Genomic DNA, 23589 nt, shown 5'->3' with positions numbered 1-23589 from the left:
ATTCCATTTCAAGGGGCCTAGAGCTATTTCCAAAAAGTCCTAGGGATGTATAAACTTGGTCTTATCTTGATTGGTTAGGTAGTACCCCTCCCGGTTTCTTTTTATCTCTTTTCCAGGAGAGATCTTTCTAGGAATTGTAGTTTTGCTATCGCTTATTTTGTTCGGAGATTTCCTTGGCTGCGGTTTCCCCGTCAGTTTTCGGGTTGCGATTTTGCTGGCTAACACAGATGGTTTTTTATCGGGGGTTTTATTCCTCGGGTCCTAAGGTTGAGCCACCCACTTCAATTTCCTTTCTATGTGTTTTTCATTTCGTCCGATATCATTCCTCGTAATGTGGTTAGTGGTCTCTCGTGTGTCAGTTCGTCGGCAAGCATGCAAACGTAGCAGTCACTATTGCTTCTCTGTTGTGGGCACAGTTTTAAAATGTTCAATGTGGAGAACTCTTTTCCCAATTTCTTTTTGCGGCTTGTGCTTTCTTTATGAAAGTATTCTTTTACTTGCTCTATTCTTGCGGTGTGCTCCATGCCAGGGCCATCAAATGACGTGATGTCGTGCGTTTTTTTTTTTGGTCTGGCGACAATCAGGGCCCAATGTCATATAGTTGCCGGTAATTGGGGTGTACGAACAAGGGAAATAGGACCATATCTTTTTCCAGGGATCAAACCTTTTGCCCAACATTTTACTCCCTCGTATTCGCCTTTGTTGCGGTCCCAAGACGTAAAGAAAAACGATTAAACCAACCATTATTTTCTTTCCTGTTTTGGACGGGTTTTCCGGATTTTTCATAAAGCTTTTAACAATTTTGTCGTTGAAACATTGCCTGGACTAGATGATAGCGTCTTTCGCCGTTAGTTGCTCCATAGTTCCTGAAAGCCAAACAAAGTGTAAGCAACTAAAAACCCAAACAAAATAAAAACTAAACTTTTGAAATTTCTAGCCAGACATCCTGAATAATATGGGACTTGGGAAGACAACAGGTTAGACCAGGTAGGATTTTAGATCCTTTGCGTGTGCTCGGCGAATTAAACCACTGTCAGTAAATAAAGCGAAGATGTTTGCCCCTTCTGGGCGCAAAACCGTAAATGGTCCTTCAAACTTGGAGCTAGTTTAGCCGCAAAACCTTTTGAAACATCAGACGGTTCATATTTGCGACACAACCCTTGTTGTCCTATCTTAAAAGTGGCCAATTCGCTCATAAGAGATGTAGCGGGGGGCCGTTTGGTGAGGGGGTGCGGGGTTAAGGTATGGGATGGAGGAGGGAATTCGGGTAATCAGGAGGGAATAAACGGGGTAATGTAATAGGTTAGGAGAAGGTGTGTCTGGACCAAACTTAACATAAGCGTGCTGAATCTGCTACCAATAAAATTAGGAAGATTGCTGGGGACCAGAGGGACGGAGACCTTTTACCCGGATCAGAACACTTGCCTAGCCAGCTTTGATTTGAACTAATGGAACTAACTATTTAAATATAAACCTATCCTTCCACTACGAACTGAACTTGGGTAATTACTTACTAATTATTGATGAGCAAATGAGTGATATGTAATTGAATACTGAATGAGAAATAAGTATGGATTGATTTAAACTATTAAGTTACATTCTGGGAACATGTGGATTAGTATTCATGTTTCGAAAGGTTGGTGGCAGCCTAAGTTGTCAATTCCTACAATTCCATAGTCGGGTGAGCCAGAAGGGCTCCCCGCTAGTTACCTGACTTAGCCAGACATTTTCCCTACTTAATTTCTACATATTACTAACTATGATAACTTATCCCAAACATCGAAGAGAAGTCCTGGATTTTACGGAGAGGTTTCCTGTGTAGAAGCCGGTTGTCGAAGAAGGAGGACAAGACTAGGAAAGGTGGGGATAGAGCATTGATGCAGTCGCGGCAGGCAACGAGATGAACATGCAGCCCGGCTTCGCGAACTGCACACACTATAAAAAATATAGCGTGCCGCTATGCGTCACAGAGAGGCAATGTTAACACTGGCTTACTCTAATTACTTTGTCTCACTCCAGATTTGCAATGTGAAGGCACGAAATAGTGAGCGCGTAACATGCAAACAAGGTCGTATGCGCGCGAAATACGTTGGCAGCACTTGGCAGCTGTTGTACTGTTGTATTTGTTACTTCACATTAAATGTCATATTAAAAGTTTACTTCTGTGTAAAAATATGTTACGTTTCTTTACCATGCAACAGTTCATAAATTTGTGTATATTTAAATAATATATAAATAGCCTATTACCAGTCAATTAAGCCTTACAGCTCATTTTAAATATATTATGTTTACAATCTATTTAAAACACAAGCTAAAATAAAAAATATATATATATAATTAAATAAATCTCAAAAAGTAATTTACCCAAATTAAATTTCATATAATATTAATTGGCCTGAGTGACTAAAAGTGAAAAGTGAACTTCAAGATCTAGAAGACCTGAGTGCATTGTTGCTGTAAAACATGTGTTAGCAACTGGACTTCTCCTTCTTCTGCCATGAAATAGCCTAGGTAATAGTTTGAAACAAATTTGTGTGGTTTTAATATTAATATTTTCTAATAAAAAGTGAAAGCTAAATCAAAATCGTTTATTATTTCAAATAGGAAGAAGATCTGGAAAACTGAACTTGGTAATCCCCATCTAATTATTATAGACTGGCCTATTTAGGTGTTAGAAATTTGTGAACATTATTCCTGAGGTGGATCGAGTAACCTCATAGTTAGTTGTTAAAACCTATATAAAATCCTTGATTCAAGTAGAAACTTTTAGTGAAATGACAAACAAACAAACAGACATTAAAATTTGGCTATAAGCCATGTGCTTGAGAGACTAAATTTATCAATTTGTTTTTGGAACAATCCTATCTAAATTTAATATAACATTATTTGGTAAACTTTATTATCATAAAAAAGGTCGCATAAATTAAAAGATTAGCAAGGAAATTGGAAAATAAAGAGAGTTCCTAGCACTAACCCTAGATTGCAAAATTTTATGTTTTTTGGGTCAAAAATGGGAAAAACCCATTTCTACCCCATAAAAGCCCCCATAAACCCCCGTTCCCATGGTCCGATCATGCTGGTTCGCGAACTCGTTCGAATAAACGTAGGTTTACACGTTTGTACCAAATTTCATCAAAATCGGATCATTTTTGCTCGAGTTATCGCGCTAACGGACACATATATATATATATATATAAATATATATATATATAAATATATATATATAAATATATATATATATAAATATATATAAATATATATATATAAATATATATATATATAAATATATATATATATAAATATATATATATATAAATATATATATATGTATAGGAACGTTCCAATTCTGACCGTTTTCATATAAGGACATGCCAATCCTGACCTCACTCTATACAATTCTGACCTTGCTGTACAATTCTGACCCGACTCTCAACTTATAGATTTAGCGTGGTTTGGCTGTTGTGTTAATAGTATTTTACAAACTTAAGGAGTTAATTGTAACATGTAAAATAAAATTACAGTTTTATTGTTTTACTTTCTCCCCCTATACCATAGTATATGGAGAAAGTATTGTTTTCGTAAAAAATTTCGAGTTTGAGTTTTGAGTGGATATATTCGTTTTGGGTCCCCCTGGACCCAAAAAAGTGGTTTTCGAAGTGATATCTGTGTGTGTGTGTGTGTGTTTGTAAATAGTACGTTTGGGGGACATTGACGTGTATTTTGACCATCCATCTGAGGACGAAAAACGTACCGAGGACATACTCGTGGTCCTCGGTACGTTTTAGCCCCAGAATTGCATTCTTGAGGTATCTACGAACCATAGTATACCAGATTTGCACAGATTTAAAAATGTCCCCCCGTGGTGTGGTTAATCAGACACGTTAGTTCCAGTTGTGTCTCCCACGTAGCGCTAGCACGTTGAGCGACACACACGCTATACACTCTCACCAGTTCTGTCTCGCTCAAGAGAGGACTTATTTTGAATTTTTTATATCACACGCCACTGTAATTTACGCTGTCTTACTGAGGACTCATGCGCTTTTCTTAGTCCCTCCTCCCCTCTCTATTACAGTGTTGTGATGTTAAGCTCATTGATGCCATATCGAACGAGCCATTTGGCGAATATACCGAGTCCTTTGCAATTATCTATTTTATGGATTTGGTGTACTTTGAAATTGAGAATGGCACGTTAGGGGTCGTAAAATCTAATTTGGTTTTAAGATAGTACATCTTATTTGGTTGTTCACGTGATAATTTGACCCTTGTTATACAATTATTAAACTCTAGACTTAGTAATGTTGCACAAAACCAGTAAGAATTAGTAATAGTAGTTTTTTTCACCACATTATGATGTTTTTAGCTGTCTTACATACGTTAATTGGTGGCTGAAAGTTACGTTTTGCTGGCCATGCCAGCTTTCATCGTCATTTGGGGACCGAGCATGTTTTTACATCCCTAGGACTGCAAAATCAGCTACCCGCTTACTTTATTAAAACATATTATGAATGCATATTAAATACACAATCAGTATCCATAGTATTGCAATAGAATTGTTTTAATGACACCGCTACCTATTTATTATTATTTTTACAACTTCTTCAAATTAGTTTTCTTTACATAACCTTAAAGTTGTAGTTGTGTTGACTATCAGTGTGAATTATTATTGTGGTGAATAGTGGTGATAGGGTACAGTGTGGTGAAAAGTAGCGTTCGTACCACAGACCGAAATGGTTTTGCCGACTCGAGATAGTTTTTTAAGTTCGCGACGAAGTCGAGAACTTAATACGATCGAGAGCAGAGGAGTAATACGACCGAGCAGGTTTTTACATCCCTAGGTGACATATGACTATAAAGTCATATGATTGTTAATTATTAATATATTGTTTTTGTAAACAAACTTACTTGTAAATAAACTAACTTGTAGTTCATTAAAAGGAATTCTTCTGCAAAATCAGCTACCCACTTACTTTATTAAAACATATTATGAATGCATATTAAATACACAATCAGTATTCATAGCATTGTAATAGAATTGTTTTAATGTCACCGCTGCCTAGCAACTATTTATTATTATTTTTACAGATTCCTCAAATTATTGTTTCTTTACATAGGTAACCTTAAAGTTGTAGTTGTGTTGACTATCAGTGTGAATTATTATTTTGGTGAATAGTGGTGATAGGGTATAGTGTTGTGAAAAATAGCGTTCGTATTACAGACCGAAAAGGTTTTGCAGCTCTCGATCGTGTTCTCGACTTCGTCGCGAACTTAAAAAACTATCTCGAGCCGGAAAAACCTCATTTTCAGCCCTAGGTACGAAATATACTGTTACAAAACACAGGGTTGTAAAATGTTTGGTATGGTTAAGTTCCAATGTACAATTAAGTACAAATGTCACCAATTCTGATATTACAACTATACCAGGCGGCATGAAATTGCGAGTTAAAAATATACTTTAGTTAATACTGTTTATATTTTATACTAGCTGTTGTACTCGTGCTTTGCAACGGAAAAAGTATGTGAAATAGGAACATTTTATCCTCACCTAGCCTATGTCGTATAACACATTTAGACATCAGCCAACAATTTTAGAAACAAAATCCAACCATACAATTTCATTTTGATTAACGTTTATGGCTTTTAAATCAGATAAGTAGTGTTAGGTTAGTGACCGATAAGACCTACATTGATGTTATAAGTGAGAAACCTCCTGGGCCCCAGTTCAAGGTCGACGGCAAGCAGTTGTTGGTCATATGCGATGTACGCGCCCTGCCATATGAATTCTTTATCAATCTCTGTCTGCCTCTGTTATCTCCACTAATCGCCAAAAACATCTGCTGTCCCGAAAACAATACCGTATACAAACCATACTTTCGCTCTAGACATTTTCATTCTTTGGCCCAAATAGTAGGCCTATTGTATTTTAATTAGACACATGGGACTACTGAAGTCAAACTAAGGGAGAATTCTTCATTAGCGAAAATTAACTGGCTTTCTATCAAGAGCTTCGAACTACCTACTGTCTCTGGAACAAAATTAAAATGTTTTTTACTAAGTTACTAGGCCTATTCCCGTTCGATCTTAATACTAGTTATTAAGGATTTAACCGAAGCTTATACAGCCTAGCCACCTAGGCTATTTAAACATATGGGACTACTAAACTATGAATACCAGCTTGTGAAACATATGCATATAGTTTTTAGCAAAATACTATTCCCGTATTTTGGTACCCGTATTCCAAATTTGCCAATAGTACAATTTAGTTTTCTCATAACTTTATTAGATAGGCTATCGTAAATTAAGATAAAGTAACGTAAAACTCTTAACTTTGTGACATAATAATGTTTTCCGATGTATTAAAAACTTTTTGTTTTTATGTTCTTAAGATAAATCGATTAGAAAAGTTTGTTTTGACATGAGCAAACATTTAAACATGACATCTTATCAACTGTCATGATTTTATCTTTCTTGGTCAAAATCTGTTGTATATCGGGTGAGGACGCATGTTTGGTTTAATTTAACTATGTATTAATTTTTTGCACGAAAACTATCTTATATATTAAAACGTGACAGGGGTTTTTTTGTTTCACGATTCTAAATCAACCACTCGACGGATTTTTATGATTTTTGTGTTAAAAGAAAGATAATTTTTTAAACTATCGAATGTCGAAGCCATAATTTTAGTTTAAGGTCCCAGTTTTTTAGAAATAACTTTTAATTTTTAAAAAGTCTAGCAGCCGACGCTAAGATTCTAAACTGGCTTTTGGTATAAAATAATTTGCAAAACGAAACAGTGTTTTTTTATTTCACGATTCTGAATCAACCACTCGACGGATTTTCATGATTTTTGTGTTGAAAGAAAGATAATTTTGAGAACTAGGGAATGTCGAAGCCATAATTTTAGTTTAAGGTCCCAGTTTTTTAGAAATTAAGTTTTAATTTTTAAAAAGTCTAGCAGCCGACGCTAAGATTCTAAACTAGCTTTTGGCATAAAATAATGTGCTTAACATAACAGCTGTAAACATTCAGCTTTTGTGTCACAAATTCAGCATTTGGATAAAAATGTAAAGACATACTTAGGATTGACTAATTTATACTATGTGTAATGCTAATCATTGATACGTTCAATTCTTCTGTAAGAGGATGACAGATTAATTAAATATACATAGTAAAATACTAGGATGTTCAAATTATTCTTCAAAGCAATCTTTGTAATCTTCGATTTGTTTTAGAGCAATATAATTTGTTTTAACTAACAGCTGGTTAAATATAAACTATGGAACTATGAGGTTATTTTATTTACTCTTATTTTGTCATTGATTATAGGAAATAAGTAAGATTAGTAGAGATAATTAGACCACAGTTTAAAATAGTTTAGACCAAAATTAATTAAACCACAGTACAAATCGAGGCTCTGTACACGAGTCTTAATAAAAAAGGAGATAGATGCAAATTATTTTACTGCTCCACTTTTCAAGGAAAGATTAGAAAAATAATAATGTTTACATGTTTTAACTCTTCATGGTAGCTTTTTGTTTACAATTAATGTTTGCCTGTTTTAACTTTGTTTGGATTAGGCCCGGAAATATTGATGCCATAAAAAGAAGATCAAGAATAATCAGGAATCACGATTTTAAATTACCACCACAACCTCAGCCGGGTTTTATACAAAGATAAACAGATGGATGACATAGATTGAACACAACGTCAACATTGACCTAGGATACTGCAATTAGACAAACCATCCTTTTATGAAATCGTGTTCAGTTGTGGTTACGTTTGGGGGCGCCTATATCAGCGCCCCCAAACGTGAAAATATCACTTTGATTTCAACTATGAATATATTGTAGTTTAAATTAACTAATATGGTAAATTACTATGTACATTTATTCAATGAGGGTGGGTAATTATCAAGGATAGAACTGATAACGGTATGGATAATAAACATTGACAATTACGTTATTAGCTTTACTAGCGTGTTTACTTTTTATATTCCTGCTACATGTGACAAGTTCTTTTTTTCAAATGAATGTTATTTGAACCAAACAGCTGTTTCAAAACAAACTGTTATTGTTTTTACTTTTCTTTGTTTACATTTATTTATTTAGCAATTAATGCAGTGAAATTGATATAAAGGATAGGTGTGGACGATTCGTTTAATGATGTTAGGACACCAAAGTTAAATTATGTGTACTGTGAATTGTATTGGATATTATCGTTTTATTTTAGGTCGTTTCATTCAGATCTACTGGAAATTGTGTATAGTAGTTGTATTGTGGTGATAATAATTATGGAAGAGGCAGGTACCTATGCTATGGAAGGTGCTATCGTTGACTAGGTCTATACACTTCTCAATTGACTATTACCATTGACTATAGTCAATGCTATTACTCTCTCTACTGTATGCCTACTTAATCAGTGTGCGTCTGTGCGAATCGGCTGCAAATCTCCCTTCAACGCTTTTCACATCGTAAAAATTGCAGAATTGCTGTTTTATTGTAAAATTATCGGATTTAAAATGCATATCGTATAGGCCTATGATGGAATTAAAAAAATATTTGGTCACACAACATTTGTTTACAAGATGATTTTTCACATTAAAACTGCAAGAAACTTTGTCTTTATATGTGTAAACTAGCTGATCTGAATTGTACACGGTTTTAACTGACTACTGAATTCCCGTACGTAGGACGGGCTAACACCTCGTAATATATAATAACATAATATAACATAACAGCAGTAAACATTCAGCGTTTGTGACACAAATTCAGCATTTGGATAAAAACGAAAGGACATACTTAGCGTTGACTTATTTATACCATGTGTAATGGTAATCCTTGATACCTTTAATTCTTCCGCAAAAGGATGACAGATTAATTAAATATACATAGTAAAACACTAGTATGTTCAAATTATTTTTTAAGGCAATCTTTGTAATCTTCGATTTGTTTTAGTGGAATATCATTTGTTTTAACTAACAGCTGGTTAAATATAAAAATATTCTATAGAACTATGAGGTTATTTTATTCACTCTCATTTTGTCATTGATTATCGGAAATAAGTAAGATTAGTAGAGATAATTAGACCACAGTTTTAACCAAAGTTAATTAAACCACAGTACAAATTGAGGCTTTGTACACGAGTCTTAATAGAAAAGGATATATAAATTATTTTACTGCTCGACTTTTCAAGGAAAGAGTAGAAAAATGATAATGTTTACATGTTTAAATTCATCTTGGTATCTTTTTGTTTATAATTAGTGTTTATCTGCTTACACTTTGTTTGGATTAGGCCCCGAAATATTGATGTCATAATAAATTAGATCAATAATAATCAGGAATCACGATTTTAAATTCCCGCAACAACCATAGCCGGGTATGGATGACATAGATTGAAAACAACGTCAACATTGACCTAGGATACCACAATTAGACAAACCATCCTTTTATGAAATCTTAAAAGAAGTTTTTTGGTGTTATTACTTTTATTTCAACTATGAAAATATATTAGGCCTAGATAGTTTAAATTAAATATGGGAAATTACGATGTACATTGATTAATGAGGGTGGGTAATTATCAAGGATGTTATAACTGATAGCGGTATGGATAATAAACATCGACAATTACGTCACTAGCTTTACTAGCGTGTTTACTTTTTTAATTCCTTCAACATTTTACGATTGTGCATATTTCATATTTCTTACAAAATGTTTTTCTCAGCTTGTGTGCATCGCAAAGACACAAATCTAACACTTTCGGTTTACAGCACGCAACTTCATCTGGTGAAAAATTATTATATCTATATAGCCTACCAATAATTTATTTTTCGTTATTTTTATACACAGTTCTCCAGGACTTTCGTTGGTTATTAAAAAATAAAACAAAGTCATAGCCGATAGAAATGGGTGGATTAACGTGTCACTTCCGATTTCCAGCCAGTACCTTAATCTGGCTCAAAAATAACAAAATACACAAAAATAACAAAAAAAATCAAAATAACACTCGAAATTACTATTTCTTGAGCCCCTGCTAAAGCTACATTCTGATTTAATTGTAGAAAGTGCCTCACTGGTTTGCTTACATAACCAGGATACAGTTTTGTTGTTTATAATGCGACAAAGCCACTTGTGGCTTCTACTTCCTGTCAATGTTTATAAAAGGGGCCTTGACTACTTGGTTGTTAGACATGGACACAGATAAAGCTTATCAGCCCGGAATACACACGGTTACATCTACATCTAGAACAAAACATTCTTTCATAATAATTAATTCAATTCTCCTTTCTCGCGCAAATTAATCCACCCACTATAACCATATTATAACGAAATCAATTGAAATGGTTAAAATTCATACTATCCCCGTTCGCCATATAAATTCACCTTTTGCCAAATAAAGATACTACTAGGTGAAACCCGCCAAATTCTGAACGATGAATATCGTATGAATTTGAACGGATGGTGATTTTGGGGTCATCAAAACGAAAAAAAAATCGGTCCCAGGTCCAGTTAAACCTCATTCCTAATACATAAGAAATTTGCTAAAATCATGCTACCAAAGGCTGCGTCCATAACAGTGTCTTAAAGTAATCTATCAAGTCAGGACTATCTAATCTATCTACAGCTGCAAACTTGTTATGCAGCCTGTATATGTATGTTGTACATGGTTGTACTCGTGAGAACATCCTACACATTTCCACATTTCCAGCTGTAATGATAAGATAAAGCCATTTATTTTTGGAGAGGGGATTTTCTGCTTCTGATACAACATTATTTTTCCCATTTCAGTTCCGAGTGAGCCGTGATCTTGTACGTCCCTACCTTGTTTGTAGTAGACCTAATTCGTTTGCCTCGTATTATAGTACCTCGTACATTATAGTATCGCCGCGATACATCGCTGCAAACAGTGCATGCAGCGTTACCGCGATACTATCGCTACGGTATCGCATTCGTCTCGGTATCGCGTATCACGGTTCGCTCTGGTGTGTGCGGTTCCATAAGCCGCCATGGTATCGCACGGACCACTGGTATCGCAAGAGAATTTCCAAGAAAAAGTATCGCGCCCGCTCCAGTATCGCACCACAGAAAACGTACTACTATAACCCAGAATGCCAACCGCATGGTAAAAAGCATTAAGCGTTTTGAGAGAGCTTTGCCTGTCAATCCCTAGGCAGCGCCACCAGCGTTGCCATGCACTCAGCATAGCAACGCTGGTGGCGCTGCCTACGGATTGACAGGCAAAGCTCTCTCAAAACGCTTAATGCTTTTTACCATGCGGTTGGCATTCTGGGTTATAGTAGTACGTTTTCTGTGATCGCACGGAGTACCGCTCTGGTGTGTGCAGGGCTTATCTGTTAAATATTTTATACGAGTATATGTATGAAAGAAATGGCGTTTGGTTTTATATAGCTTTCTGTAAGTGTTTATTTGTCTTTATTTTGTACTAGCCTTTATAATTAATCGCATTTTCTAGAAATAACTTTGTATTTGTAATTGATCATATTTTTTCCTAAATGTGGTGAATGTCTTAACGGTACTGAACACCGTAGATGAAACAAAAAATATGTATTGTATTTTTACATATAGGATTGAAGTAGGATAAATTAGTGACACATTTTTTTTACTAAATTTTGAAAAGCAAATCAGCTGAGCTGTGTATCTGTTAATTATTTTATACGAGTATATGTATGAATGAAATGGCGTTTGGTTTTTGATAGCTTTCTGTTAGTGTATACTAGTTTATTTAGCTTCATTTTTTACTTAGGTTTGTAACTAACCAGACTAAAAAAATCTTATCGTACCATTTTTTTGTCATTAATAATATTTTACCTAAATAACATTTATTTCTAACATTTTATATATCTAAGAATTTTTACATGTGTATCATTATTCCATACCTTAAGATGTTTTCAATTTTATTATATTTCCAGTGATTTGTTCTACACTTGAGAGCCTTGTTATTGGGTTATATTTTGCAGTTGTTCTATCATTGAAAGCTGTGTATTATCTGATGATTGTTTGATGGGACTAGAGCTCATGAAAGGAATGGTGTTTGGTTTTATATAGCTTTCTGTAACTGTTTATTCGTCTTTATTTTGTACTTGCCTTTATAATTAATCACATTTTCTAGAAATAACTTTTGTCGTACCATTTTTCTCATTACTGTATTAATATTATTTTTATAAACTTTTACTGGTATCATTTTATGCATGAGTTATTGTTCTGTATGTAAGAAGTTTGACAAGTTTAATTTTACATACAATTTTTAATGTATGTCTTATAGCCCTCCAAGTGTCTACAGTAAAGGGCTCATTATTTCCCTGTTTATTGCACAATAGCAGAGAAAAAAATGAAGAAAATAGCCACTTAGTTCTAAATTTTATGGGGTTTTCAAAGATGTTATCTTATAGGGAGCTGATTCTGCAACTAAATAAATTATGGATCAAAAACATAATTTGCACCCTTAGCAATAGCTGAAGCCTATAATAATAGCTTGTGATAGCTCGTAATATCTCGCACATCATAATACCCTAACGGGTGTGTTATGAGTCGCTACAACGACACTAAACAGCCTGATGGTTACAATTTATAACATTTTAAGTGTTTTTTTTCAGACTTGAGAGTTTTGTGACAGGATAGGCCATTGGTTGTAGAAAAAGGAGAGCTAAAGATGTCTTGTAGTTGCCTAAAGTTAAATTCACTATTTGACTAATGGCAGTCAATTAGGATGTCAAATGTTGTCTTTTTTCAAATGACTGTTTGGCCTGACCGGAGGAAACTCACAATCGTAACCTGAGATATATATGGGTTTGTTGATTATGTACTATCACATGCAACACAGGTCTGTAAACTGACACAGACCAATGGGCTAGGATAGTATACATCTTCAAAGCTTAAATCTGTTTTTATGATTGGCACAAGTCAAATTCATAATGCCAGCCGCAGCCGTACAACACTCACAGCCTTTTAAATATTCTGTCTCGTCAGTCTAAATGTTACAAACCTTTTATATACTTAGTAATATTTGTTTTCATTATTTTAAGGAATTCAATTGAGAGGGACCTCTTATTGAACATTACAATTATTCCTTTAACTTTCGGAAATAGGAGGGATAAAACTTATATGGTTTTCTAGTATTTGTGTGGGTTTCTACCAATTAGCCTTATTAAATTCCCATCATGGAAGTGAAAATGATGGAATCAGAGGAATTTTTATCTCAGCCGCAATAGGGGGACTGATGTCTGCTGAGAGTGTAAAAAAAGGAACCTATATAGAACTTTCCTTCCCACTGTCATAGGTTTTAATGACTGATCAGAACATCTAAAGTACAAGTCGGTGGCAGGAGTCAAGTTATTTTTAGCCGCTAGGTGACTTAATGCACTTGCATTGCACTTGTAAGTTATCCATAATTAATTATTCACATTTTGGAGTTTAAGTGTTTCTAAAGTTTTTATAACAGTCATGGCATAAATAAAACTGAAATGTTAAGAAAGTGTTGTGTTTTTGTTTCCTTTTTACTTATTTGTTAGTTGGGTATTCAAAAAAGATTCACAGGTATCAAAGAACTGTTTGTGAATTTTATGATAACCCAAGGACGATCTTTCCAACAAACAATGAACAAAGGCTAACCTCCCCCCCCCCATTAAAATATTTTAGGCAAGTTCTCACAGCCATCTTTTGGAGTTTGAAAATAAATTTTGTTTGTTTGCTCTAAAATTCCAAAATTGCAACAGAATATATGTGGATAAATGAGACCATAATTTGCGGTTAGCAGCACATCTGGATTTTCATTATTTCTGAGATTGCGTAAACAGTCAAAGGTAAAACAAAAATTCTATAACTGAATTAACATGCGCTCGCAACAGCTGTTTGTGTGCGCGTTCCTACTTGATTGTATGGGTTTGATTTCGTCACTAAAAATCGTGCCACTCCGTCCCGTGCCGCTCCGCTCCCTATCGCTGTATGTGTGTTTCTACCCTAAAGCCCCGTTTAAACAAAGAGCGGGAGCGGTTGCGGTAGCGGGAGCGGTTTTCAACACCTATGAGTTTAATGAGACTATTTATGCACGAAGAGCGGTAGCGGTTGTCTTGCCGCTGCGGTTTCCAATACGAACGCTGTAGTTAGAAATCGCAGCGGTTGTTTGAGAGTGAGCGGTTTTGAACTACATTGAGTCAAAACATACTGTTTATGCACGGCGGAAGCGGTAGCGGCTGCAGCCATGGTTACCAACTTGACCAAATACTCCATTGCACTCATAGGCTAGACCAGTACTGTAGATGTGTATTTGGAAGAGAGTTGGCAAAACTGTGTCCTCCACTCCGTTCGCCATTGACCGACCGCTACCGCTATCGCTTGCACAGTTTTAGGCAAAAGTTTTACAGCGGTAGTGGCTCCCGCCCCACTACCGCACTTCGTGCATAAACAGGGCCTATTCGATATACAGGGCTTTTCAGAGCTCCCTACCAATGTTTTAGGACATTGTTCCTGGGTAAGAAACATATCTAAATATCATATTAAAAATTTCCAGAATTCCTTAGTAACTCACAGTCACACATCCGCCATTTTTAGCCTAGTATTTGAAGGATGTGTTTAACAAAATAACACACTCGAACCTTTTGTCACCTGCACAAATAGCTCTCCGCACTACAGCTGGGACACTAGGGTACTGCAGTAGTTGGGCGCGGGTAATAAAACGTGCTAAAAGGTTCGAGTAATGGTAGACTGAGAAATTTGTAAACACAGTGTACTCAATCCCAGAAAAATAATTGTCGAGTACGGGAGGAAGGTATGGGAAAGATTTACATTACACACGAAGGATTGAACATATTTCATACTCACAACTTACCTACTAGTTCACTGAAATGTTTAATGTTTTGTAGTAAGCAACGTCTTTAACGAGTAAACAGCTATAACGTCATCAGATATTCTCCCCGTCACTCCTGAGTTATCAAATGAGGGACAATAACAGGAATGTAATAATGCAATAACTTTAGCCAAGAACCATGTCTCTTTATCAAAATCTAAAACGGTGAGGGCAACTGTGTAAATCGAGTTCCAAGACTCTTGTACATTCTGGAAAAGCGTTTTTCTCACTGTTTTACAGGTTCATTTTACAGGTCTTGACGAAACTAAACAATTAAGAAAATATAAATCAGATCACTAATTACGAAATAACAGCCAAAAATATTTAAGTAACTTGTTAAAGGTAGGCTAATTGTTGACTGCCTTTTTAAATAAGTAGTCAGTTTTATATTTTCTTTATATCAATCGTTTGGTTTCATCAAGACCTTTCAAATGATACTAAATTCAACCATAATTCCCGTTTGAAAATATTGAACTATCCTCCCTACCCCCACTACGCCTAAGGCCTGAATTTTACAACTTTTAACATCATTATTAGAGTTCCTCATATCTAAGAAGGTTGCCGCAACCTAATCTCAAATAGTTAAAAGTTAAGGGCAGGGGTGCTAGTTATTTTTGAAACCCTCGTGGTTAATTGGATTTGAATCATTTTATGGTGACAGTTATTTATTAGGGCAAAATCTTCTAAATTATCAATAATTATTGAAGACTCTCATGTATAAGAGGTTCCTGCAAACCAATTTAGTACAGGAAAAATTATACTAAAAAACCATTAGAAAACATAAAAATTAGTCCATGCAGGAAACGTAGTAATTACCATTAGGTTTTAAAATCTGAAGAGTCCCTAGTGATTGTGGGGGTGGAAGTACCATTTTATGGGGGTTAAAGTTTATGGGGGTAGTGATTTTGAGAAAATTTTTATTTATGGGATCCAAGCAAGTGAGGTGTCGTTTTCTATGTTTCTTAGGATGCATAATCGAAAAAGAACATAATAAAAGCAATACAACCGACGGTTTATTAGAAAAAGACTAATTTATTAATGAAAAACTAAATATGACAAATTAATTAAGGTAAAATAACCCAGTTAATATCAATTATTACAAAACTGACCATGAGTCTGTGTCAAATGTTAAAGTTGTGAGGAAAATTAACCAAGAAACTGGTAGTTTCGTCATATTGTTCATCGGCTACTGATGCATCATCACCATCCATGGAATGGTCAGACTCGTTCTTGGAAGGGTCTCTAACTCGTTCTTCTCCATCGTCGTCTTGACTTAACACTGACGGCGAAGTATGGGTAGCAAAAATATTTCAGTTCTGGCGGTGATCCTGCAACTTAGGGTGAAATAATATATAAGACCAAGAATGTAAAACCGCTCGGACCCCAATTTTTAAGGACCTTGGTCGCCCGTAATGAGTTCATCAATATGGCGCTCGTAAGAGGATGCTGGGTCGCTATGAATTAATAAATGCCTGAACCGATTTTAATGAAATTTGGCATACAAGTGCTTGAATACGATATCTAATCCCAGTTTGTCAATGGTCGAGTTTGATTAGGCCATTTTAAAATGGCGGCCGTTAATCACTAAAATAATTAAAAATTGTTTAGCGTTTTGTTTTATCAACTCTCTCCAGAAATCTGCAGCAATCTTTCATTTTCCTTGCAATGACAGGTTGTGATGCCGTTTCTGCATTTCATGGAATAGGCAAAATACCCCCACCGCAGCAAACCTGCAGATTAAGTGAGTTTCCATTTGCCTGATTTGATTTTTTAATTAAATCTATTTCAATAACCTAAAGTTTAATTAGTGTTAACTAGGTTTGCTGCTACGGGGAGGGTAATAAAGTGTGTTTTTAATTAAAATATGAATAGTTTAAAATAAATCAATTGTCAAAGTTTTAAAAAAATATAACCATAAACTAGCAAAATATCCAATCATGATATTCAAAATGGCTTAGAGAGAAATTCGAAAATTTTACGTTTAGAGGGGCAAACATGAGAAAACCCAATTTCTACCCCATAAATCCCCCAGAAAACCCTGTTCTCATGGTTCGATCATGCTGGTTCGCAAACTCGTTCGAGTAAACGTAGGTTTACACGTTTTTACCAAATTTCGTCAACATTGGGTCATTTTTGCTTGAGTTATCGTGCTAACGTTCTTTAAAAAGGACACGTCTACAATCATTAACGCTGTTAAAGTTTTATGTTTTGTCATATAGAAAAGTACAAAACATCTTTAGATTGATTTGAACGAGTTCGCAATCCAGCATGATCAGACCATGGGAACGGGGTTTTTGGGGGGATTTATGGGGTCAAAATTGGGTTTTGTCATGATTAACCCTCTACACATAAAATTTTCCAATATCTCTCTAAACAATTTTGGATATAATGATGATTATAAATACCTTAAAAACCAATAATTTTGTTTATTAAAGTGTTTTTGTACGAATATTGGTTACCTACCGAGAAAATTCAAAAATTGTAAATTTATTATTCTCATTTTATTCTTATGGAGAATAAGAAAACTGTTGTATTTTGCTCGTTTAAGGTTATATTTTGATAAAACTTGGCAAATTTATTTATTTTGACCTTGGCTATTAATATTTTAATAAAAAAAACACACTTTATTATTTTCTCCGTAGCAGCAAACCTAGGTACTAATTAAACTCAATTAAAATATATTTAATTGAAAATAAAATCAGGCAAATGGAACCTCACTAATCTGCAGGTTTGCTGCACTGGGGGTATTTTGCCTATTCCAGGAAATAGAGAGAAGGCATCACGACCTATGATTGCAAGGAAAATTAAAGATTGCTGCAGATTTCTGGAGAGAGTTGATAAAACAAAACACTAAACAATTTTTAATTATTTTAGTGATTAACGGCCGCCATTTTGAAATGACCTAATCAAACTCGACCGTTGACAAACTGGGATTATATATCGTATTCAAGCACTACAAGTGCTTAATTAATGGTGGTTAATTTTCCTCACAACTTTAACATGTGACACAGACTCATGGTCAGTTTTGTAATAATTGATATTAACTGGGTTATTTTACCTTAATTAATTTGTCATATTTAGTTTTTCATTAATAAATTAGTCTTTTTCTAATAAACCGTCGGTTGTATTGCTTTTATTATGTTCTTTTTCGATTCTGCATCCTAAGAAACATAGAAAACGACACCTCACTTGCTTGGATCCCATAAATAACAATTTTCTCAAAATCACTACCCCCATAAACTTAAACCCCCATAAAATGGTACTTCCACCCCCACAATCACTAGGGACTCTTCAGATTTTAAAACCTAATGATAATTACTACGTTTCCTGCAAGTTTCATGAATGGACTAATTTTTATGTTTTCTTAGGTGAGTTTTACCTGTACTAATTACAAATATCTCAAATAGTTAAAAGTTTAGGGGGGGGGGTTGCAAATTACTTTCTCAGCCACCCGCTGAATATAGATTTAATACAATTCTGACCCGCCTGGTGTTTGTTTGTATAAAACCAATACAATCCTGACCCACCGGGGTCAGAATTGTATGAAGGGTCAGAATTAGATTGTTTTCGGGTCAGAATTAGATTGTTTTCATAACTATATATATATATATATGAATTTGAACGGATGGTGTTTTTGGCCTCTAGGGACCTCAAAACGAAAAAAAAATCGGTCCCGGGTCCAGGTCTTACCGTAAGTACTACGGTAATAGCTTATTCCCTATATGGGAAATTCGCTAATAGTTATGATTGCCGTAAATATAAATTTAGGTACATATATTTATATGTACTAACATATACATATAGATATCCAACTTTGATTAAATTATCATTTCATTTTGCCAATAAACAGCTCCATCTCTTAAAAAGTACTGTGCATATTTTTGTCGACGGCGCTCAGCATAAGCTAAGTATCTATTACTCCCTTGTTGAGTAGGTAATCTTGCTAAACGACTTTCTTGTAGATCCAGCCTCCAAGACCCAGACCTTATTACTCCATCTTCACCCTCAATGTCTGCAGTTCCGGTAGGCATATACAGGCTTGGAGATGTCTTTATTAGCCAGTTGTGAAGGGCACATGTACTTTTCACTATTTTGTCGACTTTTTCTGGGCATAAGTAGATTGCAGTTCTGAAAATTCGGAACTTCATTGCCATAATTCCAAATGAATTTTCAGATACTCTTCTTGCACGGGACAACCTGTAGTTGAAGATTTTCTCGCCGTGCGTGAGTTTTAAACGACGAGAAAATGGCTTCATTAAATAATCTTTTAATGGGAATCCTTCATCACCGACAATCACTCCATGAGCAGGAAACCCTAGCATTTTCTTCTCCAAAATAACTTTGAGGGAACTGTCGTTAAAAATATTTCTGTAATCTACTCTGCCTTGCCAACCTACATCTATGAAGGTAAAACAATACTTGCTATCAACAAGTACCAAGAGAACTGTGCTGAAGTGAGATTTATAATTAAAGTATTCACTTCTTGAATGTGATGGCTGTTATATATTTACATGTTTTCCATCCAATGCACCATAACATCCTGGGAAATCCCATTCATTTTGAAATCCCTTTTCAACTGCCTCCCACTCTTCTTTTGTTTTGGGAACCTACAAAATTATAGGTATATTTTATTATTTATTACAATTAATTACAAATTTTTTAAAAACCTCTATTCAGATAGTGTGTTCATTTCACTGTTCTATTTCAGGAAACAATTATTGATTGCAATGATAATAGTCGACCGCAGGACAAGGAAACATTGGTGAAACCTAGCACGTCATCAGAAAATACAAAAATAGGCATACTAATTTTAACGATAATAGAGACATCGATGTTCTTGATGATGAAAATGAGCTCGACCAGCCAAGTGAAGTCACATTGATTGATGACACAACGGAAACAGCCCAGCGGTCGATATCAAGTACTAGCACATTGAAAATACATCTTTCACCTACTTCTTCTAAAAAGGGCAAGAAAATGAAAGCATCAAATATACCTGCTCACATTGAGAGAACCATGGGAACTTTGAAGGCTCTGAAAGAAGAAGTAAATAAGAGGGAACCTCAGGATGAATTTACCTTTTTTGGCCAAAATATAGCGTGCCAGCTACGACAGCTGCCACTAAACCAGGTATTAGAATGCCAGTCTGAAATCATGACTATGATCCAGAACAGACGAATGCAAAATCTGGTGAATAATGAAAGTTCAAACCAGATAGTTGAATTGGTATTCCATAATGAAGAATTGTCACCTAACATTTTGGAAACCGCAATGCAAGATATATATTAAATTTAAGTTGGAAAGAAATTTACATAATACCTTGCTATTTGTGTTGTTATAAATTAACAATGTTATAAAATAAACAAGTTACTGTAGCATTTTGTTCAATATATTATTGATTTGATTATTATTATATCTTACCTGTATGAATTCTTCAAGTGCTTCATAAATTGCATCCAAAACTGTTGGAATAAATTTAGATATGGTACTCTTTAAACTCTGTATAAGCACTCCAATGTCCTGAAACAGTCTCCCGTTGCTAAATAACGCAATGTTATACGCGCTGGCAAGGCAGCTCTCATAGTTGTATTTTGTTTTTTAATCTTTGTGCTTATAAACTCTAAAAGTTGTTCGAATTGTAACGTTGTCAATCTTAGGTGGTTCTTATACGTATCATGGTCTACAAATTCCACTTCTCTAAGAAAATTCTCAGATGCACCCTGTAAACTACGTCTCAAAATCCAATCTCTTGTCCAAATTTTTCTTTTACGTCTTTTAACACGATTTTTGTACTCATTCAACTCAATCATAAGCATTTCTGCAACAGCATCAATCCCTTCCAACACTAAATCCGCCATTTTAATAGCATCTACTAGTATCCAAGTTGGATTCAGTGTCAACTCAGTTGATTTTAAACTTGGACCAAGTCTACTTGTACAAGTCAACTTGGTCCTAGTCAACTTTTATCGTGGCAACCCTTTGCGCTCAGATAGGTCCTTTAGAAAGGGTCCCCTGGGGTCGTCTGTCCACACTCTGTGGCCACAGTCATTTTGCCACCAGCTAGGATTTTTTTTGTCACACTTATCCTCAGCGCTCACATGTCCACACTCAGTGGACAGAGTTAAATGGCGCATGCGATCGTGAACGCTCGCATGTCCACTGTGTGTGGACAGTGACAATGCATACTTTTACAACATTTAATATTCTTTCTACTGTACTGTGCTGAAATCTGACGGTGGATTTCAAAACTAGACTAATCCCAGAATGCAACGGGCTCAAATTTTGGCTGTTGCTTTCTAATGTAAACAGTAAACAACAACGGTTAGTTTAGCGCTTTGTCTTATGCTGTGTAGTCTTCGGCTTATATGCCTGATAATTATTATTATACGTAATTTTCCAAGTTTTCTTATTTTTTAATATGGAAACAACATTAAATTCCGACGAAATTCGTAATGCGCTTGAAGGGGAAAGTGAGTGTGGCAGTGATTCGGACCATGAAAGTGACATCGACTCGAACATAGGAGAACAGTTTGAACAAGATGTGGTAAGTGAGCTTCGTTCAGAGACAGATAATTTTGAAAATGACCCAGTGAATGAAGATGAAATAATAGATGAACTGTATAGAGAATACTTAAACAGCACTAATATAATGGATGATGAAAATGAGAATATTTCTCTAGAACAAAACGATCAGTTAGTTGAGGATAATGGCAGTTTAGGAGAGCCAACTGACGTAGTACCAGTTGAAAACGAAGGTGAAACCAAGAAAATTAAGTATTGTGGAGGGATTGGGTTGAGAGTGATGTTCCATTTAATGAATTTATTTATCGGAACGAAAGTGGATATAAACCACCTCCAGGAGACGAACCAGAAACACCCTTAGGTTTCTTCCAGCTTTTTTTTACAGATGAGTTACTTACTGAAACTGTAGACGAAACCAATAGGTATGCAAATGAAAAGATTAAAGAAAGTATGCCTTTACAGAAAAGGTCAATGTGGTGGTCTTGGAAAGATGTGACATTAGATGAAATGAAGGCGTTTATTGGTGTCATTATAAACATGGGAATGAACGCTAAGCCTGAAATTGACGACTACTTTTCTACGGATTGGGTGGATTATCAACCTTTTTTTAAAGACTTTTTTTCTAGAGAAAGATTCCTTCAAATATTTTGGAATCTACACCTCAGTCCTCCGCCAAACGGGCCACGACTTGGCACTTTGACACGCTTCGGTAAAGTTCGAAATGTAGTTTTGTACTTGGACAAAGAGTTTAGGGAATACTATGTGCCGAAAAATAAGGTCAGCGTAGACGAGAGCACGATCGGATATAAGGGGAAAATACTCTTCAAAGTTTACAATAAAGACAAACCTACCAAGTGGGGGATAAAGGTTTTTGTCCTTTCAGAGTCAAGCTCAGGTTACATTTGTGCACTAGAGCCCTATTTTGGAAAGTCCACCACAGACCGAATGGAACGGCAAGATCTGGGTGTCACCAGTCGAGTAGTTTTGCATTTGGTGAATAAGCTCAGATATGATTATGGCAGTGAAGGTTTGCACGTGTTTACCGATAGATTTTATACAAACGTTGACTTAGCTGAAGCTTTATATGAAATGAAAGTGCATATAACAGGTACCATTATGAGGCAAAGGAAGGGATTGCCGGAGCAAGTCAGACCAAAAAGGAAGAGTAAATCTAAGAATGCAAGAAAAGGAAAGAAGAATCAAAAACAAAAGAAAGAAGTGCCAAAGTTGGAGTTAAAGAGAGGCGATATCAAAGCTTTCCGCAAAGATGATAAATACAATCTTCTACTTTGGAGGGACACTAATTTAGTGGTAATGCTGAGCTCGCTTTACGATACTAGTGTTGAGACAATAAGAAGAGTAAAAAAGAGAGGTAAAATAGAAGAAATCAAGAAGCCAAGAGTTGTGTGTGAATACAACCAGTCGATGGGTGGAGTCGACATAGCCGATCAATACATATCATCTTACAGTTTTACGAGGAAATCAATCAAGTGGTGGAGGAAAGTATTCTTTTGGTTACTCGAAACTGCAATTGTCAACGCTTATTTACTTTACAATATGGATAAGTGCCAAGGGAAAATGAGACAACGAAAGTTCAGGAAGGAGTTAATCAAAGAACTGGTGGGGAATGTGAGGAATGTAAAGAAAAGGGGAAGACCATCTAACATGGACGAAGACGAAAGATTGAATGGGAAACTACACCTTCTCTATCCCATCGGACCGGGCAAGGCAGCGAAGGACTGTTGTGTTTGCAGTGACAGAAGTGCTGCTGGAACAAGAAAACGAACACGATACTTCTGCAAAACGTGTGAGAAAGAACCTGGACTGTGTATTGGTCAATGTTTTGAAAGGTACCATACCGACAAGAAGGTAAAAAACTAATACATTCTAAAGATGTATTTAGGATTTGTAATTATTGTTGAATTTAGTAGGCCTACAATATTTTTTTAATTGTTCTAGTGGAACATTATATTAGAAATATGGGGTTATTAGAATAACATTTATTGTGAATTTCATACGTTGTTTTATCAATAGTCATTGTTGTTCCGGTTACCCCGTGCAGTTAAAAAGGAGTATCACTCACTATCCGCTTAACTTTTGTCAGTATAGCTTTACTAAGTTTACGACTTAAATATTTAATTAAAATATTTCCCTTTTTCTCATAATGTATTCTAAATATAAAATGGACTTACTTATATGTGTTAGAAAAAG

The 23589-nt window shown here is 35.3% G+C and overlaps 1 protein-coding gene across 1 annotated transcript; it reads left to right on the top strand.

Moving 5' to 3' along the window:
- The first annotated feature begins 21828 nt into the window (after positions 1 to 21828).
- Positions 21829 to 23259, top strand: LOC128984324 (piggyBac transposable element-derived protein 4-like). The gene has a single exon (XM_054403631.1). The coding sequence runs from the start codon at positions 21829 to 21831 to the stop codon at positions 23257 to 23259; it is 1431 nt and encodes a 476-aa protein (XP_054259606.1).
- Positions 23260 to 23589: the final 330 nt, after the last annotated feature.

Source organism: Macrosteles quadrilineatus, unplaced genomic scaffold, assembly GCF_028750875.1.
Source record: "Macrosteles quadrilineatus isolate MER2022 unplaced genomic scaffold, UCM_ALF_1.0 Scaffold_2__2_contigs__length_208266976, whole genome shotgun sequence".
NCBI lineage: Eukaryota > Metazoa > Arthropoda > Insecta > Hemiptera > Cicadellidae > Macrosteles > Macrosteles quadrilineatus.
This window is presented reverse-complemented; position numbering and strand designations above follow the sequence as displayed.

Bases quoted from the DNA above. Each gene is read 5' to 3' on its own strand.
- LOC128984324 (XM_054403631.1), top strand. From the start codon at position 21,829: ATGCCTTTACAGAAAAGGTCAATGTGGTGGTCTTGGAAAGATGTGACA.